The sequence below is a fragment of the Drosophila hydei genome, unplaced genomic scaffold (assembly GCF_003285905.1).
Source record: "Drosophila hydei strain 15085-1641.00,03,60 unplaced genomic scaffold, DhydRS2 tig00008122-arrow-pilon, whole genome shotgun sequence".
Classification (NCBI taxonomy): domain Eukaryota; kingdom Metazoa; phylum Arthropoda; class Insecta; order Diptera; family Drosophilidae; genus Drosophila; species Drosophila hydei.
Window position 1 is genome coordinate 5,997,622 of NW_022045833.1, and position 26,652 is coordinate 6,024,273.

Sequence of the window (26,652 nt, forward strand, 5' to 3'; positions counted from 1 at the left end):
TATACTTAACAAGAAATTATATGCCTCAATGTATATAGAGTGCGGATATATATATATATATAGTGCGATAACAAAATTGTATTGTGCAGCTCTTACGACTGGAATATATTTATATATATATATATATGCTTTTAATATGTATACTTATAGATAGGTATACAAGAACAGAGCTTGAAGAAGATAAGAAATAAGTTGCAAGTTTCAGTTTATGTTACTTTGCATTTGCATTAATATTGACATGGACATCTCCAATTTAATCAGACTCAGATACCCTACCAACAGGTTCCCAACACGGATATAATAGTAAATGTAGTCATATAATTCCTATTAGCCTTTAATAGTGTTTTGATTACCCAAGTGCCACTAGCGGAAATTCTGTTGATTAATAGATATCATAATTATGCTATTTATTTAATTTGATAATTCAAAATTTGTACTATTAATAAGGTATTTAAGCAACGTTGCGATTTATTTCGATAACTATCGTCAACGGTTTTGTTTCAAAATATTACTAAATATTATTTATTATAAAGTTTTCCTGTTACACCACTATGCATAAATAATAACCAAGTGCTTATTTATTTTTAAAGCCGTTATATTTAAATCAAACGGCAATATTAATCGATGACAATCTATATGTGGTGATTTCAACATTTTACAAGTTAGCTGCTTATTTCGATACTTTCACGATGTTTCACAACTTTGACATTTATTTTCAGTAATCAACTCATTTGGTACTGCTAGACAAATTGAATTGTACAATTTTTAAAATTTTAATTTTTTGACCAAATGCAATAAAATTTTCTTTTAAAACTACTTAGATTTAACCCAATTTGACTATTTTGCAGTCTTCATCATCAGGAAACAAACGAAAAATTTACCGCGGCTAAATTCAAATGGCAGAGTAACTACGCATTCATAGCTTTCACTTATTGATACACTATTATTTTAGCTTATATTAATTAAATAATTATTTATTATCAAAATGTGTTATATTTACATATATGAAGCATCAAAAATTAAAAGCAAAATATATAGTTAGAGTGGCTGTTATCAGCAGTCAACAGCAGCGATATGTTAGGTAATGAGCGAACCATTCAGTTCATTTGAACATCAGTTATTTTTACATGTGCACCTTTTGTTTTTGTTTACAATTGAAGTTCGTTACAATTTTATTCTTTCCAAGGTTTATATGTAAAAAGTGCATACAATATCTGTTATCGGTTCTGTTATTATATAATTTGTTCGCTACATCAAGTGTTAGAGCCCGAAACGAAAGTTCCTTTCCTATAAAATAGGAAAATAAATAAAAAAGCAGGATACGACAATTAAAGCGTCTCTTGCTTAAAAACTTGTCAAAAAGGCAAGTGAAATAATATACTATATTTTTTATACATATATGATGCGTGCGTCATAATTGGCACGATAATTACCACCACCCACCTTCATCGCCACTATAAATAGTACAGAGGTTCACATCCCATACCCTTGGCCCTGGCTATTGATTTTGTTGTTGCACGTGATGCCAAGACAAAAACTCAATAATCTATGTAAGTATTCCGCTCGTGTGTGTGTGCGTTTGCGTGTTTATATGTAAGAGTATGTGCGCATTGCTGCCAACGGCCATTTTGACTTTTGAACGGAGCCCGCTACCAGGCCAAAAGCTAGAAACACCACGAATCATGGCTCATTGTTGTTTTGTAAGCCATTGGCAATATATCATTTAAATATATATAAATATCATTTCGACTTTTTTTTGAAGTTGGTGTGTCACACCTACATATAAATTATCTAAATTTTATTATTTTTGAAATTTTGTTATTCTTTTTATTTTATATATATATTTCTTCAAGGTAAGCGCACAAGTCCTCATTTCATTGGAACCTTATATTATGCAAGGCGGCAATAAAAGTGTACAATATACTTTATCTAGTTGTAGACGCCATACATAAAAAATACACATATACAAAGATATTCATATGGTAGTGGCACTCGCTAGTGATAAGCACAATTAGTTGTTAGTTATTTACACTGCTGCCCAGAAGTTATGTTTGGCGCCTTTGTGCACCCGCCGCTGAAGACTGCGGCGGCGATGATGACGATGACGTCAAAAAATCGAAAACTCAATTATCAATTTTTAAATTTTGGACGAGTCGCGGTAATGTTTAGTCATAGTGCAAGCAGAAGTTCGAGTGCTGCAGTCTCTCGATACCAACAGCAGCAACAAACATCACAGCAACAACAACAACAACTATTACAACGACGAAACCCACAAAGACAACATCTACGATTTAAACAGGAACTGCTGTGAGTGTGCGAGATAAGCCCTATATAAGTTTTAAATTAAACGATCTGATAACACGTCTCGAGTTCGAGCTCACTTGCCTCTTCGCCCGGCCGCCTGCTCGACCGACTGTCAGCTGTTATGAGCACCTCATTCTATCAATTAAAACTAATACAGATGCAACTGAATAAAAATCATGCATACTAAAAGTCTACAGAAAGCAGACTTATCTTCAATTTGTCGCTGATTAAATACCCTTGCAAATGGTAGCTGTGTTTCGGGTAAGGTGTTCCGATGTAGTCTAAACTTTGCTCAGATATTGTCAGCATAGTGCGAAAAAATATATTTGATATATCTTGAAAACTAATATATGTGTGATAATGGTTCGTTACTGATAAGATTTTGGCTATATGTAAACTGTAGAGGGAATATCGTAAGAATACTTAAGTGAAGATCGTAACATTTGCACATGTAAACAGTAGAGGGAATATCGTAAGTCTCTTTGAATTAAGATCGTAGCAGTTGGTCATTTGTCAACTGCAGAGGGAATACCTATAGAGTTATGATCGTAATTTCTTAGAAAGGGTATATAGTTTATGCTATATCGACGCAACTTGACTTGGTGTTGCTGTTATAAAGCATACCAAAAGCAATTATGCAGCGAAATATGCCCATTGCAAGGGTATCAGAGCGATAAGATATAGCTCACAGCTCACAGCTCAAAGCCCATACCTCCATCTAATCGTATATATACTTATACATATATTTGTATGTATATATTTACACATGCACAGATCATATCATATCAGGCCAAGTAGTGGCAACGACAACGTCTGTAGTTCCATTCAGCAAATTTTTCATATAGATATAGATAGAGATAGAGATAGATATGTGCATATACATATGTATAAGTTTCACGGTTGCCATTGTCACAAATTGTAATTTTTTATTTTACACGCCTTAAATCCGAAATTGCAGCCGCTGCACCGCTCGGGATCAAAGTGGCAAATCAACTTGTCGAGGAATACACACGGAGCCATTCAGTCAGTCAGTCAGTATGTTCTATTCAATGTACGCGTACCTGTCGCACCTGCCGCGCCTGCACGCCCTCGGCATAGCCGTATTTGCCTATGTCATCTATTACCTCATCCAGGTGGTAAAGGTGAGTGAGCAGTCCGTACTTACGCAACAGCTTAGACTTCTGTCTTTAGCTTTAACTAACTGAAATTTCGTAACTCGATATTCAGCGTCCGATCATTGCCTGCGCCGAGGGTCCGTTCAAGCAGTATCTTTTCAAGAAGATGCCCACGCTGGAGCACAAATATTGGCCGACCTTCTGGTGTGTGGAGAGCCGGGCACAGACTGTACTTGCGAGCCTGCTGCGCTCCAAGAGTTTGCCCCGTGTCGATTATCGACGGTAAGTCATTGTCACTGCTCAGCTATTCAGCCATTCAGCTACACTTCCCTGACCCGTGAAGCCATATAAAGTATGACAGACTTTTTAGCATGGCATGCAATTTAAAAAGGTCTTGCACTGAACACAGATTGCTCGGCAGAAACATCATAATAAATATAACTCAATTAATAAAAAGATACGCAGCACTCACTGAACAATGGCATATGCTGTAGGCAGAGGCATATACGATATTTAAAAAAAAATATATATATTGATTAGATTTACACTAGACGCGCTAATAGGCAATTCAATCCAATTGAATTCTATACTTAAACATGTAAGAAAGTTGCACTGGGGCGTCATCGAAGTCATAATGCTCTTTCATGGTTCAAAAGCCATTGAATCATATTAGGTAAGCCTCAGGTGGTCGTCTGGAGTAACTTAACAGCCAAGTCGTGGAACTCCAGCTTCAAAATATTGTAGTTATAGTTGTTATATCGTCTTATATAGTCTTATATCGGCATCAACTAAACACTTCATAAGTCGAGAGTACCAACGTCTAGCTTCAGTAGCACTCAGACGGATAGACAGACGAACATTGCACATGACCATTTGTGAAGAACGAGGTTGATTATATATATATATATAGTATAGCTTAGCTTAAATAAATAAGATATGCTATGCTACGTCATAAAGGCCACGAAAGTAGCATCATAACTATTCCACCTTAATTTGTTCAAGAACTATAAAGATAATCAATTTAAATAGATATAGATTTCAAATTGGCTGGCAGATTATTCGTGCTACTCTAGCAATATGAGCTGAACTTAATTGAATCGATTTTTCTTATATCATAGAGAGCAGATATACACATTCAGCTGCCTTTCTAAAGTGCCTTTGCTTCAAGAACTACTTATATATTTTTGAGAACTATTTTTCTTATAAGTGTAAAGAAACAGTTAATATAAGAACTAGCCAATAGTATATAAGTATATTTGCATATTTAAACAATCTCTCCCTTTGCTCACAGTGAAATACTCAGACTGAAGGATGGCGGAGAGGTAGCGCTGGACTGGCTAGAAGAAGGCTGTGACGAGCGGGCTCCTTGTGTTCTGATATTGCCTGGTCTGACGGGCGAATCGCAGGCAGAGTATATTAAGTGTCTGGTGTTTGCTGCCCAGCAGGCAGGCATGCGTGTCGTTGTCTTCAATAATCGAGGCCTGGGCGGCATAGAGCTGAAGACGCCGCGTCTCTACTGTGCCGCCAACTGTGAAGATCTGTGCGAGGTGGTGCATCATGTGCGTCGCACATTGCCCCTCAATTGTAAGCTAGGCGCCACAGGCATATCCATGGGTGGTCTAATACTAGGTGAGGAATCAATGCATATCAAATAATTCTTAACTAATTAAGTGTCCCCGCAGGCAACTATTTGGCCAGGAAGAGTGATGAGGCACGTACAAATCTGTCGGCAGCCAAAATAATATCCGTGCCCTGGGATGTGCACAAAGGTAGTGCCAGCATTGAGAAGCCGGTCATCAATAATCTGTTAGGGCGTCATCTTGCTGGCAGTCTGTGCCGCACACTGCGTAACCATTTAGAGATATACAGAGATATATATCAGGATTCCGAAATTGACATACAACGGATATTGCGAGTAAGTAAATGAACTGTTCAAGCGACAAGGCATGGATTAATAAGGATTCTTCTCTAGTGCAAGACCATCAAGGAGTTCGATGAGCTGTTTACGGCCAAACAGTTTGGTTACGCGCATGTGAATGATTATTACACGGATGCCACGCTGCATAATAAGCTAGATCATATTTGTGTGCCGTTGCTTTGTTTGAGTGCAGCGGATGATCCGTTTCAGCCACTGGACGCGATACCGATCAAAGCAGCCAATCAGTGCACTCATGTGGCCATCGTAATAACCGCACGCGGTGGACACATTGGTTTCCTCGAGGGCTGGTGGCCATCGACCAAGGATCAGTACATGTGCCGGCTCTTTACCGAGTATTTTACCAAAGCATTGTACGATGAGGATGGTGAATTCGAGCGAGCCTCAAATAAGATGCACGAACGCTTCTTAGCCAAGCAAACTGTGCAGCTGGCCGCGACTCTGAACGCGCCGTCAGCTGCTGTCCTAGTGAATCAACTGGAGCAGCACAAGCTGAAGCTAATGTGAATCAGCTACAACTCAATGTCAATTAAAACCGACAGCATATTTATATATTTATATATATATATAGAAGTGAAATACGTGTGTAGCAGAGACCAGCTGGAGGACTTGTGATATGAAATTTGAACAAAATCTAAAGTGTTATTAACCCAAAAAACCTAAAAAAAATACTAAAACGTATAAAAACTAAACTATTTTGTTAATCGATTCGACAGCTGTTAGATGTAACAAATTTACGCTAGCATATATGCATATGTATTAGACACATATCAAATTGGAACAGTGAACCAAAGGCTTTAAAATTAATTCATATTTTTTAGTGAGTAGAAAATGCAAATCGCAATTTAACAAACAAACTATATAAAGAACACTTAACTATGACACAGAACAATAATCTTACTCTGACAACTATATACATACATATATACATATATATATATTATTTTTTAATTCCATATATATATATAAATATAAAGATATATATTTAAACTAAATAAACGAAACGAATAGAACGCTTAAGCATAAGATTGCATTCTTTTCGCATATATAAAGAGGGGAAAGCAATTGAAAACAATTTAATAGAGCTTAGGCTAAATTTTAGATTATAAAAGAGTTGTATATGCATTGCTGCTGGACCTATATCGGCTTGTAGAGCAGTGTTGTGACATATTTCTTGCAGTAGCGATGCGTGGCACTCAGCACCATGACGCCGTCTTTAATGGAGAGCGCGTACAAATGGTTCAACATCACGTGGTTCGGTTCGGGCAGCAATGTGGGCTCGCACTGCAATATGTAGAGAGAGACAAAATATAAATATAACATGCATACCTACACTATAGACTATAGACTTTAAGCGTGCCTCAGCACTTGACTTTCGAATGTAGATCACGTCGTATCACACACACACAAACACACACACACACGCGCACAGCTTTAAAGGTCACAGCAACTAGAGCAACTGATGTTTCGACAAAAGTTAAGCACGTTTCAATTATGCTCTTTACACAGCTGAAACTCAAAATGTCTGATTACATTTGAGTGGAAAATATAAGAAATTCGCATTAGTTCAATATTGGAAATTGTTCGTAGCTGCAGTGCAAAAGGTAAGTGCTGTAAAAAATACAAATCTATAGCTTAAAGATTCTACTTCAATCAGTTATGCACTCAATCAACCAGTTTATCATATTAAATTACAATTGAATGCAATCAAATCTCTAGTTGCCGCTTCCACCTTCAAACAGTCATTCAGTCAAGCATATATATATATATATATATATTCAAGCATATATCTAAACACTAAATGCTAAGCTTTAGTCTAACACTATTCTTATATTCAATCAGTAATTCACTTCCCCACTTAATTAATCAATCCACATTTAGGCTGCTATATTAAATGGAGCACTATGGTAAGGCTTACATCTTCAAGCAGTCAATGACGCAGTCAAACTTGAGTCAAACCAATAAACAAACAAAAAGCTATCTAGCTGCTACAGTTTACCCTATGAATCTTCTCTAATTCTGTCCCATTTAGATTCGTTAAGCTAATGCTGTTCAAGTGTAGCTGCCCAGCTGCTACTGTTGCTCCATCTTCAATCAGTCAGTCAGTCAATCAGCTTGACTATATATTGAAATTGCATACAAATGCATCTCTACTTCAAATACTTCTACGGTTTATGCTACGCATCCATCACTCAATCAGTCAATCTGACCCTACTATAAGCCGTCAATCAATCCACATACATTACCGATAGTGGCGTATCCTTGTTGAGTATGACCTGCAGCAGGTGTGGCGGCAACACTGGCGGTCCAGACACCTTCTCCCAGGGCTTCACCTGTGGCACCTCCTGCGAATATTCCTTCTCCGCATAGTTGGGCACATTCTCGCTGTCTTTGGCCAATGCTTGGAACACCTCAAAATCGGATGGGCGCACCGACACCAGATTATTCTTATCGCCCTCATCATTTTCCACACTTTTCTAAAAAGCCAAACCAAAACAAACAATTAGAACACAGCAGAGAGAAATGAGAGAGATAGGAGAGGGCGAGCAGAGGGAGAGGAGAGGAGAGCAAAGCAGAGCTGCTCGGCATTGCCAGTCACAAAGCTAAATCCATATTATGTTTTGTTTACAGTCCAGTGCTGATTACACAACGCTTGAGTGGAAAGAGAAAAATTCAAGTCGCAGTACGTCAGCAAGTGTAAACAAGTGTCGCACTTATCGATTTTGCTCCACTGTGCAGCCTGCTGGAACTCACCAATTTGGGATCATGTTTCCATTCGCCGTCCACACAGAACTTATACTGATGGTCGCCCTCCGGCAGATCAATGATGGTCACGAAATTGCCATGACTGCGCACCATTTGAATCGGTTTCCACTTGGAGAACGTGCCCGATATGGTCACATTTTTGCCACCATAATCCCAGCGCAGAACCGTGGGCAATGCCGTCTTCTTTAATTCCATTTCATCTAAATTCTTTGATCCTGTCGCCTGCATCTCTTGATACTCATCGGTTAGCTCATCCATAGTGCTATCTCTTTCAAGTGCTGCTGCTACTGCTGCCGCTGCGGCTGTGGCTGCTGTTGTTGACTCGTTATCAACAGCTGTTGTGCGCTTAGCTCCCGCTCTCGTGTAAAAGTCGTCGTCGTCTTCTTGCGACGAACCCTCGTTCAAGACTGCCGTATGTTTTTTATCGAACGAGAAAGCTTGGCCGCCACCACCGCCGCCCGGAGCTGCAACGCCTCCGACCCCGCCTCCTCCAGTAGTTGACACGACACCGCCGCCGCCACCACCCCCGCCACCCAACGAGTCACGAAAGTGTGCGGGAGAACTTGGCGTGGAGAGGTCCGTTGACTTATGGCGCTCGCGATGCATATGCACAGTCGAGCTACCCGCGTTGCCCATATTGCACTGTTTTTTTTTACGCTCTCGCACTCTCTGAATTTGTTGTTAATTTTTTCCACTTTTTTTTTTGGAGGTTTTGGCACTTTGTTTTCCTTGACTTTTTTTGTTTTGCTTTTGGTCGTTGTTTCGCTTCCGCGTTTCTGGTTGTTGTTTGTGTATACTGTGTTTTATATTCTATATTGATTTGTATATTATATTTGGCATTTATTTTTCGTAAGTCTTTATTATTTAATAGTTTGTTTTCGTCGTAAAAATGGCTAATTATAATTACAACTACATGTACATGTATGAGTATGCATGTGTTGCGATATATATATGTAAAAACGTACTATATATATTCGCAGTTCCAATTGGACTTGATTCATTTGGTGAGAACATTGCAGAGTTACTTTTCACATATATCGACTAGGGTGGCAGAGTAGACGTGAGTCACTCAGCTGTAATTTAAATTATGCATTCAGTCGATCGCACGATTCTAAGCTAGGAAGAAGCGCTACAATTTCATTGGTCAATGTCGAAATTTCCTTTATATTACCAACGTTGAAGCTGACCATTTGCATTTTTTTATATTAATATAGCGATTTCGAACTAGTTCCATTGAATTAATGTTATCGTTGCGCTTGTAGCCCTGCGCAGATATGCAAGGTTTATGTGTGAAAAAGATTAGAGGGCAGAGTGTTAGCAAATTAATTAAGAACTTATAATACATAATAATGGCCGAATTGGTTAAAGATTGGCTGACAGACTATCAACGGGCACGCCGTCAGCCAGCCGACTCCGAAGCATTTGTCGTCGAGCACGAAACAGATCCCGAAATCGCCGAAGCCATCTTCACCATATTCAGCGAAAGGCAACGTAACGAGGATTTGGTCCATGACATTTGCCAACAACTGTTGGCCTTCTATCGAGCACCGGAATTGACACTACACAAGTTTCCATTGCAATTCCTGCCCGTACTAATCTACACATACCTGCATGCCGTTTCGGCAGGTGATAAAAAGGCATCCAGAGGAGTTGAAACGTTGCTCATTTGCATTTACAATGGCGAGGTGTCCACCGACGACGGCGGCCAGAAGGTTGTGGCATTTCGCATGCCCATACTAGCCCAAGTGTCTGTCTACCATGAGCTGAAGAATCTGCCCATGACGGATCTGCGACGTTGGGAGGAGAATTGCAATCGAGAAGTCAAGTGGGGTCCACATTTACGAATTGAATCGATCAACGCTCAAAACAGAATGAGGATTATGACTGCGCTGCTCTTCTGTTACAACCAGCAGGTTAGCCTTACCCAGAAATCGTCGCTGCTGTATCTGTGCCGTGTTGCCTCGCAGCTGGTCAATCAGGGATTTACCACCAAGTCAGGACATGGACATCGCATGAGCTACGGGTGAGTAAGAAGACTACTCTTGATTACAACTCTAACTCATTTCCACTTTCAGCTCCGATCCAGCGACGGGCGCGACATTCCCGAAACCATCCGCGCCGCGTATTCCTCTCTCCGCGTCGTTTCTGATCGAGCTGGTGCATGCGATTTACTATGCCATGTTCAATGGCTTTGGCACTGTGGCCATACAAACACTAGAGGATATACATAATCGTGCCAGCTATGAAATGTTTACAGAGCTAATTTTAGTTACAAACGCTGTGCGCAATTCGCTGCATGCCAATCCCTCAGGTCAGCCCAACGATGGGCCAATGGGTCTGAGCGTGGCTTTGACGCCGGCTACGACTACCGTGACGACCTCTGTATCGAAATCGATGATAACGAACGCTTCATTCCGTACGAAAAAGCTTCCCGATGACATTCCCATACAGGTGCAAGATCTCACAATACCTCAGGCTCCACAGCAGCTGGCGAGCGTGACAGAGGAAACGGAACCGAGTGCCAAGGAATCGCCATCAACCAAGGAGAGTAGCAGTGGCGGCACACGCACCTCCATCATCAGACCCAGCATGGAGGGCATCAAAGCTCAGGCGCACAAAGCGCTCGGCTTCAAGAAGTCGAAGGACAAGGAAAAGGAGAAAGAGAAGGATAAGGAGCCGCCGAAACCACCGCAACGTAAATTCGATAAACATACTCAACGCAATTCGCTGATGCAGCTGCAATCAGACACTGGACAGGAATACGATAAGAGTCCCTTAAGTGTGAGCAAGTCGAAGACCTATGATGCCGTAGGAGAGCCACAAGCCACCGATATGCTGCCCATGCAGACGCTCTCGCTGATCAACGAGAATGGCAGCAATAGCTTCAGCATCGATAGCGACTTAAATGATGGCATTGCCAACCTGCCTGTTGCTCCCTCACTGAACAGCAATACAACTTCCATAACGAGCACTGACATGTTGACCAAAAGCTTTGAATCGAGCGTCGAGATGACCCCACTGGGTCACAGCAACAGCAATGGGGCTAAGCTAACCGAGCATGGCCCCGATTAACTCGGGCAATTCAACTAACCACTTAGCCAAATTCAAATTTATAGTTATATATATATATATATTTATATATATAGATGTATATATATATGTATGTATATTCGTTACCTCCTTGGTATTAACTGACGAACAAAAAACAGAAATGATTTGGAGGCCTGTAAAATGTAACTCAGATATACTTAAAGAAAGAAACAAAGAGAGAAGTTAAACTATTTGTTAAATATTATTGTCACACTAAGTTGTTCGTATTGTAATCTAATGGTTGCTAAAGCAAGAAAACAATGTACATTACCAGTTTATGTAATTTTCGTTTTAGGGCTAAGCACAGATATACCCGTAATACACAAATATTTATATATATAACCATATATATAGCCAAGTTACCATGTTGTCCAGCAAATATATGCTAAACAATAGCATTTTATAATGAATTTAATAGTGCAACTAACTAAAGCAAATCTGTCGAATTGTAACTAATTAACTAACTTAGTATAAAGGTATTATGGGTTTAAGATATATATATATATGTCTTGAAATATGTATATATATATATATATAATATATATAGTCAATTGTATGCCAAGGTTCATAATGAGCTCACGAGCAGACAAGCTCGCTATGGTCAGGCATATATATATATATATATATACATAAATATATATATATATATGTACCTTAAGGTGTTACACACATACACATATATATACCACACATATACACATGTAAGCCTAACATATACAATAAATATTTATTGAACGTTGACCCACAAAATGTTATTGAAAATTTATTTAAATTATACAAACTATATTAAATTGTGAAATATAAGCTTACCGACATAATTAAAAAGATAATCATCAGCTATATCCATAATAATAAAAGTGAGGATAATCAGCTATATGAACAGAAATAATTAGCTAGCTCAGCGTTGTCTACACATGGTTCATCAGTTATACATAGTGATGTACATAATGACCTAGTAGATTCTCATACACACATAGTTATACAGAATATCATTAGGCATCGGAGCAGCATCAGCTGTCTGAACGCTTGCGGAATTTGCCCTGGAGAAAGATGCGCGGCACATCGATGCCCTCCTTCAGATTGAGTGTGCGTCGATGCACATAGTTGTTGTCCAGCACGTCGAACCCATTGTGACTAAAGATCTCCGCGAGCTCTTCTTGCGCAAAGTAATAGCTGCGCGTGCCATCCTGTCGCATGTAAAGGTTTTCGCTTATCTTATGACCCGGCTTAAAGCGCAGCTGTGCCATGTCGTAAAGGCCATAATCACGGAACAGTACCAGTCCGCCAGGCTTCAGCAATTGCCATAGATTCTTGACGACGTCAACGAATCTATCGGGATGTATGGCAGACAGCACGAAGATCATGGTACAGACATCGAGGCTGGCTGCTTCGATGTGCTCATGCACCTGTTGCGTTGTTATGTCGCACTGAAAGGCGGTTATATGCTTGGTGTCGTACAAGGGATTTGCTCGCACAAAGTCCACGGCACGTGGTGAAAAGTCGCAGGCATAGAAATAGAAGCCTTGTTCACTATTCTCCTGCTTGATCTGCTCCTCCAGCAGTGGAAAAACCAGATTGCCAACGCCGCAGCCCACCTCTAAGAGGGTGCGTCTCTCGCTTGAACTCGCCTCCGCCAGCAGCACCTGAAACTCACGAGTTGTCCAATGGCGATCCTTAAAGAAGCGTGTTTCATTCCTTTTATAGAACAAATCCCAGTGCCGCTGTGCATCGATCTCAAGTTTATTCGCCTTGAATTCAGGCACCAAGCGCTTGTTTTGCTCCTCGAGCTTAACTAGTTCCTCGGAGGATAACTCTTTGGTACGCGTAGTAAATATATCCACCTCCATTTCATTTAGATTTTACCAAATTTCTATATCAACAAAACGTTGGTCTTGCATGTAATATAAGCGTATAAGGTGGAACTGCATGCCTGCTCTGCTTAAACGATAACGTACATGTGCAAGGTCAAAATCATATTTGTGATGTCATAAATTTACATTCAAAATAATCGAAAATACCAAAAATACGAACATGCTGTATTACTAACAGCCTGACAACTTTTAGCTATATTCAATATTGAATACAATAGTATATTCGATTTCATATCGAAAATACCAAAACAGAATAAGATTTTAACTTATCGAAATTATACCCGCCGGTGTAACACCTTTTCAAATGAAACATCAGTTTTTCTATTACAGGTAAACAAGTGATTTCTTTATTACGCCGAGTTCTTCAGATTATTATTAATGAAAAACTCAATTTATACATATGTGTAGTATTATTAAGAAGATAACAAATAACAAAAGTGAAAGGCAAAATACCAATCCAGGTATTGACTTTGGATTGCTTTGGTCTTTGATTTTTTTCTCGCTGATTGTATGGGTCGAAGCTATCTGCCCATTATGGTTGGCTCATCGGCCATGGCGACTTCATCATTGGGCGCCTTGGCGCCTTTCTTCTTACCTGAATACCAGAGGAACATAACACCGCAAACAATATTAACTACGAACGTGAACCAGGCTAGGTAAACGCCATAGCCATAGCTGCATAGGTGAGAAATGTTCAATTATTAACAAAATTGCTGATTTTTCTCAAGTCTTCACTTACGTCAATTCCGCACCATCCGGATAGGCATAGAACAAATGATCCTTGGTGTAGTCAATGGAAGAGAACAGAACCTGAAGCACTACAAGCGCTGTGGATGCCGCCACCAGGTGTATGCCACCAGCCAAACGCTTGAACATGTAGCGGGGATTCATGAACGTGTAGAAGGAGAAAACAGCGCCCAAGCTCATGACGAACAATGTGATGCAGGCAAAGGATGCCTGCGTCCGAATGTAATCTGCAATGGCGTACCAAGACACTACCAAATAAAAACTGTAGTACGCGTGTGTATGTGTATGCGAATATTTGACCTCAAGAACGTTGGTCCTAAGCGCGCCAACACTGCAATACCCTTTCCAAAGAAAATGCATGCACAAATATAACATAACATATGAGCGTTCCAGATCCCGTTACTATGTTTCAATGCTTCTTTCTCAGAAGAGAATTTTTTACATTACAGGTTGTGCAAACGTTTACGCACATACACACATATAAAATTGAGAGAGCAGTGAGCGTAAGCAACCAAAATAAATAACGTGTAACTAGAACTAGCGTCTATCTCGCTCGATCGCACTAGGCTTATGTTAGTCATGACCCGTTACGGGTTGACCACGTAAGAGAGCAATGAAAGTAAGCGAAAAATGGCGCATGGTTTAAGAGAAGCATCCGTCTCACTCGATCGCAAGAGAATAAGGGACATGAGTAAATACAAATGAATGGTTAGTACTAATACATACCCATTAATTCATCATCAAAGCCAGGCTCACTGCGTAGGGTATTTGAATTGGGAAACATGTCGATGTATTTGCAACGCGCTAAAAAAGAAATATTAATTAGAATTGAATAATCTTTAACACTGCATGTATATTTACGGTATGGTATATAGCTGTAGTAGGCGGTCTGTCCGCTCTTTTTTGGTGGCAGCGGCGGCACCAAAAGCAAAATCACGCGGTCCTCATTCAACACAAAGGCGGGTATGCCGATGTCTCTGATGTACGTGCCCAGCAGTCGCACCACCAATGGATAATCCGTCCAATTGCTGAATAAGCACTGCTGTGCCATCTCTGGTATCACATAGTAGGACCAGGTGTTGTTGTACTTAACACGCTGCAGCGCCGAGCCAAAGGTGCGATTCTTGATTATCCCATTGACGTTCAACGGATCGATGGGAATGGGCTTCGCGCCTGTCGCATTGAATTCATGCTGATTCGCTTCCGTCGACATGACCAGCTTGTGGAAGGCGCTGCGAAACGTTTGGAACTCCTCCTCCTCCCCTCTCGCCCAATGGGCGAACATGCGTCGACGCGCCGGCTCCGTAAAGTTGCCCGAACCGTCCAACTTCTCCTGGGCGAAATTTCGAATGAACTCCATGTGAGTCAAGTTACGTTTGGCATCGTTGATATACGACTGCGAGGTGTACGACATGGAGCTAAAGTTTCGCACCACCTGCGCATTGCTCAGAGCATTCGGCACAATCGTGTTGCGGCAATGGCGCCACAGGCCCGAGTGCGAGTTTATGAAGAAGCGACGCGATTCTGGTATGAAGATGCCTGCGAACAAGGAGGGCCTAAGTCTCGCTCGTCTCTCTCGGTGAATTGGCCACTTTTGCTACGCACCTTGTCTGCCTGATATGATGATCCAATGGTCCGTTGCTATCGCCACTATCCACACTATCAGCGAAACGACCATCAGCAGGCTGCAGCCGAGCAGCACGCGGCGCTGAAACATGTATGCCTCCATCAGTGGACGCCTGGCCTCATCTCGGCCAATTGTCGAGGTGGATATGTCGCGCTTCATCTTCGCGGCTGCGCAGTCCGCGCTTCTCTTACGGGCTCAGCAAATGCTTGCGGTCACCGGGCGATACCAATGGGAAATCCACACGCACATGGGACAGGGCACGTTCCTGCGCGAAAAGTGCAAACAGAAAAGTTGGACAAATATTAATTAAAACAAATGAAGAGCAATAATTGTTCATGCTTAAGTACAATGAAGTCACGTTGCGTATACGCAGCGGAGTACAGCGAAAGGGAGGAAGGCTTATAGGTGTGACTGTATGTGTGTATAGATGCAAGTGTAGAGAGTAGTGAGCGTCTATATATACATATGCATTTATATATATGTATGTATCTATGTGTGCGCCTAAATATGTATGGCTAAAAGTATATATGTGCGTGTGTCTGTGTGTGTGTGTCATAATTATAATTCAGCAGGTGTTTTCGCATGGGAATTTACGCCAAAAAAAAATAGAATTTTTATTTATATTTCATTTAGATTTCTTTTTATGCACGTTCACAATGTGCAAAGAGAGCATATTGGTTCCTTTGTCTGTCTATCAATCTGTTTATCTAAATATGCTGCTTTGCTTCGAGGACGAGCGAGCATAAGAAGAGCTTTCACAATTTGTAGAGCTGGTAATACCCAGTTCAATCCTGCTCTATAGATAGATAAAGAGCTGAGCTGAATTTAGCATTCACAATTTGATCGCTGAGCGCGAATTGTGCAGTCAGTTAAGACCGTTTAATTGGCCGAATCAGATCGTGTGAATTATTTTTGGCTCTCCTGATGCTTAAAACAACATATTTCATGCACATTTGTCTGGCATTTTTAGGCCTTTTTGGAGAATTTATATATTTATTTATTTATTTTTTTTATTTACATGTTGTTTTTTGGCTGTCGTCGCGTTGGCAACCAAAGCCAAGAAGAAGAAGAAATACCGTTTTATTAATTTCTGGCACAAATTAAGCAAATTAGTAAAGACATTTACAAACAACCAAAAAAAACCACAAAAACAAAAACAAAATTAAAATATTTAATATTTTCTTTAAAATTATTAAAATCTGTTGAGAATTTCTTTGAGTTTTGCATATATATATGTAGTATATATAAGCATATATCTAACAAATATTTTGGCGAGAAATTAGGTGCGCCCCAGCGCGTGGGTGGGGGCGTGTGCGTGTGTAAGTGTCATATGCCCAAAAGTACTTTGCTGCGGGTCGAATATATACATATATATAGCATATATATATGGATATATAGCAGACACATATATCATTTAAATGCTTTGTTCGTCAACATCGAGAGCTTTAATATTATGTGTGGATCATAAAATGTGGAAATTTTGCTTCGGGAAAACCCGCAACAATTTGCAAATACACACACACACACAGAGAGAGATAGATATATATACATTTACTATATAAATTATATTCATTAGTGAAAATATTAAGTTTTATGATTTTATTTTCGGTTTTAATTCTTATTTTATTTACGTCTGCTTTCATCTTTTGTTGTTGTTGCTGTGTTGCATGCAACTTCCGCGTCTTATTTATAGACATACATATACAACGGTATTGTTGCAGTTGGGAGTTGCATTTGCGTCATGAAGCCGCCAACTGCGTCATTTGCCAACATTTAAAAGAGAGACAAAAAACAAAACAAACCAAAAAACGAAAATCTCTTAAGTGTTTAGAGTTCTTAAGTATTACACCCGCTAGCTGTACCCTATTGCAAATGTTCTTATGCCGGGTATACTGCTTATGCGCAATTGTATGTGACACATAGAAGTTGGCAGTTATATACATATATTATACAACAAAACAACTGTCAACATGCAAATAATCAATGCACTCTTGTAAGTTCTTCGTTAAGTACCATTAAAACTAACTCAATGCATAACTCGATTCTTCGTAAGCCAGCTGAATCGAGCACTAAAACTAACTCAGAATATCACTCATTTCTTTATTAAAGAGCATTAAAACTAACTCATAGAATCGCTTCATAGCTGAAAAATTTGATCTAGCGCAAAAGCCGAAACAGAAAAACTCATTTTTAGTAAAGGCAAATAAACAAGCATTAAAACTAACTCAGAAAAAAAGGGACATTAAAACTTGCTCAAAGAAACGTTTTTTAGCTCAACTCAGGATAAGTCGTCCATAAAGAGAATTATTAAAATGACTCATTGAAACACGCTTAAGAACTTACGCAGAGCAAAGCTTATTAGCTGAGCCGCAGTTTGATCGAGTCTAAAATTGAACAGAGTGAGAGGCTTCGTAAAGGAGCATAAAAGTGAGCGACAGTCAAAACTAACTCAGAAAGCGCTCATTTGCAGAACTTAGCTTTGATCGAGTGCAGAAACTAACACTGAGAGTATGTTCAAGAGCTGAGCTCGGCGTTGAGTGACTGTGCTGCCTATAAATAGACGTGCCTGAGAGTAGGCTCAAGAGCTGAGCTCGGCATTGAGTGACTGTGTTGCCTATAAATAGATGTGCCTGCTGCAGTTTTCATCAGTCGTCTTCGTGACCCACCTACGGGTCAGTCGCAGTGCAGTGCAGTGAAGTGAAGTGAAGTGAAACAGTTTTAAATAATCAATATTTTGTTAAATAATTTTTTTGTTAATATATATTTATAGTTTATATTTTGTCAAAGTTAAATGTTTTAAATAAATTTTGTTAAATAATTTTTTTAAATACAGAAATTGTTATTTATTTAAAGATATTGTAATAATGATAATTATGATAATAAGTATAGCCAGTTAGTGATCATTACGATGATCAGTATTCTCACAGTTATTATGATGTTAATCTTTAGATCAGTATCATTATGAAGTGTATTATAATGATAATGATAATCGACGCTGCTCGATGAGGAATGATGTATATAATTATTATCGTCAATATTACATTCTTTAGATCATTAGCTGATTAGAAATATCAGTGAGAAGCTGCCTGCAGGATATCATATAGTCGTTCATTGCCTGTTTGCCTCTATCCGAGTTGCGTTCTATTCTTACTTTTATCTTATTTTTTTTAAGTTTTCGCTTTTGTTTTAAACAAAATCCGTCTTAAATATTTTGATTTTCGTATTTTTAGACAGAATTGTACAGTTATCAGGCTGCGTCTTCTCTACATATTCAAATTCCTTACGCCTAGCTAGAGGTGTGTGTGGCCATTAAATATATACACATGATAAATATATATACGTATATTTATATATATGTATATATATATCCATTTAACTGAACAAACCTGAAGACTGACCGCACGACAAAATTCTGAAAAACGTAATTTTTCAACAATTATTTCATTGTCTTTTATTTGCTATATAATCTATTTATAATCGTTCACAAAGTGACAGAGGAGAGTATATAGGTTTTGCTGTGGTATATATACTCAATCAAGAATAGCCCAATTCAGAAATTACTAAATTTGAGCCGTTTCGGTTCTGCATTGCAGGTGAATTATTGGAATTTCCGGTGTATACTAATGTATATAAGAGCATATAGCAACTTTTGTAGTCTTAGGGCTACTAGAATACCTAAATTTGATAAGTGGTTTACTATTCTTTATTTTCTCTACAGATTGAGCACTATCCGCTTATATATAGTGTATATACGCCTTTCAAGTTATAAAAATAAATATATATAAGCTTCTCAGCTTATACGATCCTAACAGCTGTACCTTTAGACAAAAACCTATAAGTTATATGGTGCTAGCATTTAAATGAACAAAACCTTCACTATTTTAGTGTTAATACGTTTTGAGTCAGATCAATGTTAAGCAACTGCAGCACGTATAGAGCTATACATTTTTAATTTGAAACTTAAACTTAATTAAAAAGCAAACCCATTTGTGAAAAATCGGAAAAAAATATATTTAAAATTATTTTAGATATTTTTGGACATTTCGAACGAGTATTAAACAGTCGCTTATGGCCAATTTGAACGTTTTTACTTTGTTTTCTATTGACAGTTTTGACAAGAGAATTTTAATTTTTTTAAATATATATAAAACACACACATATTTATGTGTATATATATGTATATATATATGTATACAACACACGCGCGCACAAGAAAAATGTTTAGCCTAAATCTAAAATAAAAAACATAGTAAAATATATATGTATTATGCAAACAACAGTTTTTTCTTAAAATATTTTAACAATTTTTAGTGCGAATTTCGTATAACTTTTAAGTTGATTAGTTTAACAGTTCGTGCATAAATTAATTGTGAATTTGATTGCGATTTGTTTTGCTTTCTTGATTTGATTTATGATTATATAAGTGCACTCGGACACTTGCTTCAAATATTTGGATTAAATGCAACTTTGTTTACCATTAAAACTTTCGAACTTGCAACTGAATTTTTATAGTTGACGCCGATTTGAATGCGTTTTTTTTATAGCTTCAGATTTTGTTTATATAGACGAATGAAATTTCTTTTCTTTTGCTTTTTGTTTTACGCGCCTTTTGGAAATTTAAATAAATAAATATAAAATATATTTTTGGGTTTGAGCGAATTTTAACAACAATTTAAATCGCAGCGAAACCGTCGAAATATCTCGCGACTGCTGCGGCGGCGGCTGCTGCTGCTGCTGCTGTTGCTGCTTCGAAGCACAGGCACTGCCTCAGACTGACTGACTGCGACTACTACATAGAGGCAAGAGTAAAGGCAATGCCACCGCCAGTGGTTGCCCCGATAAAAACAAAAGGAGCGCTGCCATTGTTCGCTTTAGCTTTAGCTTTAGCCCGCCCGCCGGCGTTGATTTGCGAGCGCACAAAGTTTTGTGCGGCTCGCAACATAAACATAATTGCGGCCGTGCTGCACACATGGATACAGTGCGAGCAAGGAAGAGAGGCGGACACAAGCACACACACAGAAACACATGTGTGCACATCAGGCAGGGGTATATAAATAAATTTACATATATGTATATCTAGCTACGGTGTCGTGAAAGCCAAGCAGTGCATGGCCACCTGCAGCAGGCGCTAGCTGGCTGTCTGGCTGGCTGATTGACAAACTAGTTCACTGGCTGAAGGGCTAGCCGACTAGCCAACTTGCTGTTTGACTGGCTGAATAGCTGGCGCAATGACTTGCAGGTTTACTGGGTGAATGGCTGACAAGGTGGGAGAGTAGCTAGCTGACTAAAGGTCTGGCTGAATTGCTGAAAAACTAGCTGAATTAGGACAATACTGATTCTGTTGCTGAGGGACTCGGGCAGGCTAGATGAGCAGCTGAATGACCAGAAGAAATGCTGAATAATTAGCTGACTAACTCTTTGAATAGAGAGATCCTTAAATATCCAGCTGAATTGATGAATGTGTGGCTTAATGGCTGACGGAATAACTGGAATGACTGTCTAACGAACATTCTGGTTGGCTGAATAGCGAAATAGTAAGTATGCTGATTGAACGGCTAGCTGACTATCTGATTAACTAGCTGATTGAAGAGCTAGCTGGATTGGATAGCTGAACTGAACAGATAGCTGACTAACGGTATGACTAGTTGGTTTGCTGACTGGCTGAATTGCTGCATATAAAGCTGATTTGCTAAATGAAGACTGAATAGCTAGCTGGCTGAAAGTTTGACTGGCTGTTAGACAGTCTGGCTGGTTCAATGACTTAAGTGTAGTGAACTGGCCGATCGAGTGGGTAGCTGGCTAGCTGAATTGCTGTATAACAAGCGAATCCCAAGTCGTAGTCATGAAGCTCTGCGTCATCGTTTTTTAATTGCGCCATTAAAACAGACAAAAAATGAGCCCGCAGGCGCATACTGTTCAGCATATATTTATATATATATATATATATGTGTGTGTGTGTGTCTGAGTGTGCGTGCGTAAATTTAGAAATTGATGTATTTAGGCATCTTCGCTCTTTTTTAATGCTACAGAGCCATGGGCAGCTATTTATATAATATATGTATATAAATCGTACAGCCAGTCAGCTAGCCAGCACAGCATGCCAACACACACGCTCGTTCGCTGGCTCGCTCGCATTTGCTATTAAACGTTGACAACGAGTTTATGAATGCTGTTAGTTGTTCTTATATTCATTTCGTTTCTTTTTCGTTTTCCTTTTCTTTATTTTTTTTTTTGGTTTTTTTGGCATACCATTTAGCGCATCATTCAAAAGCCAAATGCGGATGACGTCGTGCCACTTGTTCGCGCTTATTTGGCTCCGATTCTATTGCTTTCTGTCTGTGATGCGCAGTGCGCCCAAATCTAAATTCAATTCGCTGAGTAAATCATTTGGAGCAGCGCCTTGAAGTGTCAGCTGAGCTATCACCTGTTGAGCTTCAGGGCACTTAAAGCAAGCATTGCGTATGGCCAAAATGCTCCACTCACGCATCACTGCAAAGGGAAAGAAAGTGAGCCGAGAGGGAGTAGAGAATATAGTTAATTGCATTTGCCATTGATGACACACTTACAAGGATTACGCGCATCCATGACTGTGCATTCGAGCAGCGCTGGCAGCAGCTGAGTATCGAGGCAGTATCCTCTATTAGCCACATTCTCATATAACAAATTCGCTGTGCAGCGAACGAGCAAAGTTTTCAACTCAAAGGAGACTCTCGCCTCGTAGTCTGCATCGATATTAGAGCTAAGCGCCACTTCTTCCAGCTTTGTCATGGGTTTATCCAAGCTGTTATCTGGTTCCTTACCAGCTGTAATTACACAGCGTAGCAGGCTGCTCACATTAATGAACAGCGACTGATCGGTTGCATAGGTTTCCGCATATTTCTCTGAGCCGCTGGCACTTGCTATGATGCGCAACAACGTGTGCACTTCGCGTGGATGCAGGTGATGACGCAGTTTAAGTGTTTCACGTAAAATGCAATCCGATTTCAAACGAAACTCCTTGGCAAAGAATTGTAACAATGTGTTGTTTATATCACCATTTGGACTGTCCTCACGCAAATAGTGGGCGACATAGTCAAGAAAGGTTATACGCTCCTCCACAGACTTCAGACGTTGATAACAATGCACACAACTGCGTCCATCCTTTACCACAAAGTGTTCCATCAAAAAATGCAAGTATTCAAAATTATAATCCGTTTGCGTTTCAATTATGGCCTGCCATAGGCTAACACAGGTTTCAAATACCAACTGCTCTCCAGGCAAACGTGCGCCCATATATATATTATACATAATCATGAGCAGCACATTGTTTGAGCTGCCCAATGGAGCTTTTGCCGCGTGCTCGGCTATTTGTGTTCCATGTGCTTGCCAAATTGCTGACTGGGATTCTTCATTATTAACAACGCTATTGGCCAGCACCTGCAAAGTTAATATATGCAGCGTGCGTTGCTCTGTGCGCATAATTGGGTTAAATACAACTTCTTTTATGAAACTTGCAAATTCTGCATTGTTTGCCAACGTTCGTTGACTTTCGGGGCTTTGGGTAAGCAGCAGGCGCAAACATTTTAATAGTGTTGTTATTTCAGCTACATTTTCAGTTAAGTTTAAATTAACTATCTGCCGCAGTAATTCGTTGGTTTCGTTGTGCTATAAAAACATATTTTTGGGTTAAATAAACAACCAAATCAAAATATTTATTGTTTACCGGCTCCACATGTGCCATATTTGTATTTGTGCCAATTAGAACTGTCAAATATTCGATGACATATTATCGATAACAACGATTTTATGGCGCTATCAATCAACTTAATCATTGATGTTTTCATCAAAAAGACTAACATACTATATATATTAGCATATTTGTTATTAGTTATCCAACAAAAAACAAAATAATATTTAGGTAAAACTACATTTTTATATACTCGATTTTAAGGTAAATGCTTATCGCTTTATGAAAACCTAAAGCCGGTTAACAGCACTGTTAATGACACGTATATCTGAGTTGTGTGTTAACAGCTATTGGTTATCATTTTAATATAAATTTAACCTATTTGGTCTTTTTAAAACAAATTTCGGTTTTTATGTCATTATCATAAAAAATTCTTTTACAAAATTATATTGTCCGATTTTGTACACAAAACAACTTTGAGGTCTGTTAATAACATTAAAGCGAAATGTAAAATTAACAGATGGCCGAACAAAATAGCAAATGGCAAAAATAAACAAAAAGCAACAAAAAACAAACACATATTTTGAAACAATTACAACATTAAGACCAAGCTTTTAAATTGGAAACCTTCAACGTGGTGACTGACGCAAACAACTGAAAAACCTCCAACAATATACAGCTGTATTTTATTAAAATAAAAAGTAGAACAAATCAACGTGGACAATAACCAAATCGAAATCCAGGCAAAATTCCAAACGGAACCTTAATTGTAAAAAAAATTGAAAGAAATCAAATCAACAGCATATTTTTATGTCAACCAGCTTTGTTATACGTCGAGCACAAGGCAAACACTTTATTTATTATATATATACACCATAGCTTATGCAAAATTCGTGATATCTTCAATATATTATGCTTATTAATCGTGCGCTATGCCAAAGTTGGTTAACACAGGTGACGTAAGTAAGGATGCCAATGCAGAAGGCACAGTCACGCCCACTTTTGAAATTAGTAAATATATGTTGTTATTTTAGATATCGATTTAATTTTGGATATGGAGGGGCACGTTTTCAAGCATGCCGACAGAGTCTCAATGCACAAAGATGTGGATCGGGGCAGCCGGTGCGTCATTTCCATGTCCAGAAAGCCAGATGGAGTAACATTAAATCACCTGTCGTTGCACCGTCTGGAGATGCCAGTGGTCATGTGCCAACGAGTAATGTAATTAAGGCAATTGCATTTACAGGCGCTGTAAGTGATATGCTACATGCTTCACTCTCATCAATTATTTGTTATTGATTTCAACTTTTGTTTAGTTCAGCCTCGGTTGCTTTGCAGGTGCCACAATTGTTGAATATGAGAATACGCGCAGCATGATCCTCTCGAAAGCGAAACAGGCGCGATTTGGGTGGGTGCAAAGTCGCCCCTTGGTAGAACGTGATATTTGGTGGCAGTTAAAGAATGATATAAAACGTTTCTGGGACTCCCTGTCGCCTGGTGATAAAACCTTTGCACCACTCTTGGTTTGCAACCTGCTAGCATTTGGATTGTGGCGTGTTCCATCGATGAGGAATATGATGATGACATACTTCACATCAAACCCAGCCGCACGTAAATGGAAAACTTAAGTACTTTAATGGATTAGCCAAGTTTCTTTATCTGTTTTAACTTTGCAGGCATTGTGTGCTGGCCCATGTTCCTTTCCACATTCAGCCATTATTCTGTCATGCACATTTTTGCCAATATGTATGTGTTGCATAGCTTTTCAAATGCTGCCGTTTTATCCATGGGCAAGGAGCAATTCATGGCCGTCTACCTCAGCGCTGGCGTTTTCTCCAGCTTGATGAGCGTGCTCTACAAAGCGGGCACGCGTCAGCCCGGCATGTCGTTAGGAGCGGTGCGTCTCTCATAACAGATAATCATTGTTATTAGAAGAGGAATTGATATATATTTATTTAAAATCTTATGAATACTTTAGTCTGGAGCCATCATGACCGTTCTGGCCTACGTTTGTGCACAATACCCAGATACACAGTTGAGCATACTGTTCCTGCCAACTGTTACGTTCTCTGCCGGAGCTGCAATTAAAGTCATCATGGGCATCGACTTTGCCGGCTGCGTCATGGGATGGAAATTCTTCGATCATGCGGCGCATTTAGGTGGCGCCCTATTTGGCATGTGAGTAACAAAAAGAGCATCATCTATCCAAAATCTCTAACAATATATCTATATCTTATAGCTTTTGGGCAAACTATGGCGCCCAGGTGTGGGCGAAACGCATTGGCTTACTAAATTACTATCACGAGCTGCGCCGAACGAAACAAAAATAATATAATATTGGATAATCGACAAAGGATCATCATCGTTCAGCCTTTGAGGCTCGTGTTATCATGTGTTAGGAGGTTGAATAAAATCCATAAATTATAATTTATACAAGTTCAATGTGATTGTTCCAACTGATTGCGCTGCAAGCGTTGAGCAATCTCTTTACGTCTCTGCAACAGCTTCTCCCGCAACTCCTCTGAATTCTCTCTTTCGGGTGCATATGAGATGTGCAAAATGCCTCCAAAAAACTGCTTTGCATCCAGATGGCGTTTCGCATGTCGTGCTTGTTCCAGTCGCTCAAATTGTGCTGCATAAACATCTGTAAAGGCCTCCAATTCAACTGTAAACATAAGATACTATAGTCAAACTTGTATATAATATATAAATCTCTCTTGATCACTTCGTTCTGCCATTTCGTTGCTAACACAGGTGAAGGAACGCAGTTTACCAAATTGCTGCAATTTATTTTTAATTTCAGAGTGTAGATTAACTTTTGGCACCCCGAAGATTAACATATGGCGAGACTCACTGGCAACCGTATAAACCTAAAATTTCAGACAATTATTAAGAATTCGTTAATAATTCAAGTTTGGGTTTCACTTACTTTCACTGCTTTAAGTTCGCGACCCTGTCTATATTGCGGTCGTGTAGTACAATATGCCAGACGTTTGTGGTGTGATGTGGTTGTCGACATATTGATTTTATTTTGTTCAACTTGTTTACCTACCACATTTAATAGTAAAGTTTATCAATCATTTTCGAAGACCGCAAATACACTGTTAATTGTTCAGCCGGTTTGTTTGCTGTGTTCGAAGGTTTTCAAATTGGCGACTTTTACAACACTTGAATTGCTGTTCGATAACAATGCATGCAACAAGCTTATGTTATTGGCGGTTATTCATTTATATATCGAGAAAAATATTAGTTAAATATCGGTACCGAAGAGGACTAGGAATAGCTTTGTTGTTAACAACCTTAACTTGACTTTATTTTAGTTGTTTTTATAATGACTATATATCATTTATATATCATATCACTTGTAATGAATTCACAGTTAACATTGTATTTTACTTTAAGAACAAATACTTTCTGATGCGGAGCCACCCGTAGACCGGCTTTATGGTTGTGCCACAAGTCATACAATTTTAGGTACTTTTACAACACTCTACTTTGGCATTCACTTGTTGCGTACGCACAGCTGTTCA

General features: G+C 39.2%; 8 protein-coding genes across 13 annotated transcripts; 3 read left to right on the forward strand and 5 right to left on the reverse strand.

Moving 5' to 3' along the window:
• Positions 1–726: 726 nt before the first annotated feature.
• LOC111603475 (phospholipase ABHD3) lies at positions 727–6,024 on the forward strand. 4 transcript variants are annotated; one of them, XM_023321076.2, is made up of 7 exons: positions 727–904; positions 1,854–2,307; positions 3,263–3,446; positions 3,532–3,701; positions 4,711–5,048; positions 5,102–5,334; positions 5,392–6,024. In XM_023321076.2, exons 2-7 carry the CDS (start codon positions 2,048–2,050, stop codon positions 5,860–5,862), a joined length of 1,656 nt encoding a protein of 551 aa, XP_023176844.1. In that variant the 5' UTR covers positions 727–904; positions 1,854–2,047; the 3' UTR covers positions 5,863–6,024. The 4 variants fall into 4 exon arrangements, with proteins under 4 accessions (XP_023176844.1, XP_023176836.1, XP_023176853.1 ...); XM_023321068.2 differs by lacking the exon at positions 727–904 and adding an exon at positions 1,161–1,550; XM_023321085.2 differs by lacking the exons at positions 727–904; positions 1,854–2,307 and adding an exon at positions 1,173–1,550.
• Positions 6,025–6,399: 375 nt separating this feature from the next.
• On the reverse strand, positions 6,400–8,831 carry LOC111603436 (5'-AMP-activated protein kinase subunit beta-1). Its single transcript, XM_023321025.2, has 3 exons — positions 8,110–8,831; positions 7,602–7,832; positions 6,400–6,639 (listed from the first exon to the last, which is right to left on the reverse strand). The coding sequence occupies exons 1-3, from the start codon at positions 8,755–8,757 to the stop codon at positions 6,493–6,495; spliced, it is 1,026 nt and encodes a 341-aa protein (XP_023176793.1). The 5' UTR covers positions 8,758–8,831; the 3' UTR covers positions 6,400–6,492.
• A 13-nt stretch (positions 8,832–8,844) lies between these two features.
• Positions 8,845–11,242, forward strand: LOC111603425 (hyccin). Its single transcript, XM_023321013.2, has 3 exons — positions 8,845–9,125; positions 9,384–10,144; positions 10,197–11,242. The coding sequence occupies exons 2-3, from the start codon at positions 9,471–9,473 to the stop codon at positions 11,191–11,193; spliced, it is 1,671 nt and encodes a 556-aa protein (XP_023176781.1). The 5' UTR covers positions 8,845–9,125; positions 9,384–9,470; the 3' UTR covers positions 11,194–11,242.
• Positions 11,243–11,958: 716 nt separating this feature from the next.
• LOC111603445 (methyltransferase-like protein 6) lies at positions 11,959–13,070 on the reverse strand (the record flags this gene model as incomplete). Its single annotated transcript, XM_023321035.2, has 1 exon — positions 11,959–13,070. A coding segment is annotated over one exon (849 nt), but the record flags the coding sequence as incomplete, so codon positions are not given.
• Positions 13,071–13,398: 328 nt separating this feature from the next.
• LOC111603224 lies at positions 13,399–20,054 on the reverse strand. The gene is made up of 6 exons (XM_023320732.2): positions 19,932–20,054; positions 15,435–15,721; positions 14,691–15,368; positions 14,556–14,633; positions 13,822–14,056; positions 13,399–13,757 (listed from the first exon to the last, which is right to left on the reverse strand). The coding sequence occupies exons 2-6, from the start codon at positions 15,613–15,615 to the stop codon at positions 13,604–13,606; spliced, it is 1,326 nt and encodes a 441-aa protein (XP_023176500.2). The 5' UTR covers positions 15,616–15,721; positions 19,932–20,054; the 3' UTR covers positions 13,399–13,603.
• A 1,354-nt stretch (positions 20,055–21,408) lies between these two features.
• Positions 21,409–23,268, reverse strand: LOC111603106 (ataxin-10). The gene is made up of 3 exons (XM_023320576.2): positions 23,159–23,268; positions 22,023–23,100; positions 21,409–21,945 (listed from the first exon to the last, which is right to left on the reverse strand). Exons 1-3 carry the CDS (start codon positions 23,174–23,176, stop codon positions 21,779–21,781), a joined length of 1,263 nt encoding a protein of 420 aa, XP_023176344.2. The 5' UTR covers positions 23,177–23,268; the 3' UTR covers positions 21,409–21,778.
• Positions 23,269–23,490: 222 nt separating this feature from the next.
• LOC111603122 (presenilins-associated rhomboid-like protein, mitochondrial) lies at positions 23,491–25,553 on the forward strand. 3 transcript variants are annotated; one of them, XM_023320599.2, is made up of 6 exons: positions 23,491–24,085; positions 24,135–24,373; positions 24,439–24,733; positions 24,799–25,019; positions 25,101–25,300; positions 25,362–25,553. In XM_023320599.2, exons 1-6 carry the CDS (start codon positions 24,055–24,057, stop codon positions 25,450–25,452), a joined length of 1,077 nt encoding a protein of 358 aa, XP_023176367.1. In that variant the 5' UTR covers positions 23,491–24,054; the 3' UTR covers positions 25,453–25,553. The 3 variants fall into 3 exon arrangements, with proteins under 3 accessions (XP_023176367.1, XP_023176375.1, XP_023176382.1); XM_023320607.2 differs by having other exon boundaries at positions 23,491–24,081; positions 24,157–24,373; positions 25,362–25,552; XM_023320614.2 differs by lacking the exon at positions 23,491–24,085 and having other exon boundaries at positions 24,295–24,373; positions 24,444–24,733; positions 25,362–25,551.
• LOC111603146 (RNA-binding protein 48) lies at positions 25,455–26,356 on the reverse strand. The gene is made up of 3 exons (XM_023320625.2): positions 26,052–26,356; positions 25,848–25,992; positions 25,455–25,787 (listed from the first exon to the last, which is right to left on the reverse strand). Exons 1-3 carry the CDS (start codon positions 26,139–26,141, stop codon positions 25,561–25,563), a joined length of 462 nt encoding a protein of 153 aa, XP_023176393.1. The 5' UTR covers positions 26,142–26,356; the 3' UTR covers positions 25,455–25,560.
• Positions 26,357–26,652: the final 296 nt, after the last annotated feature.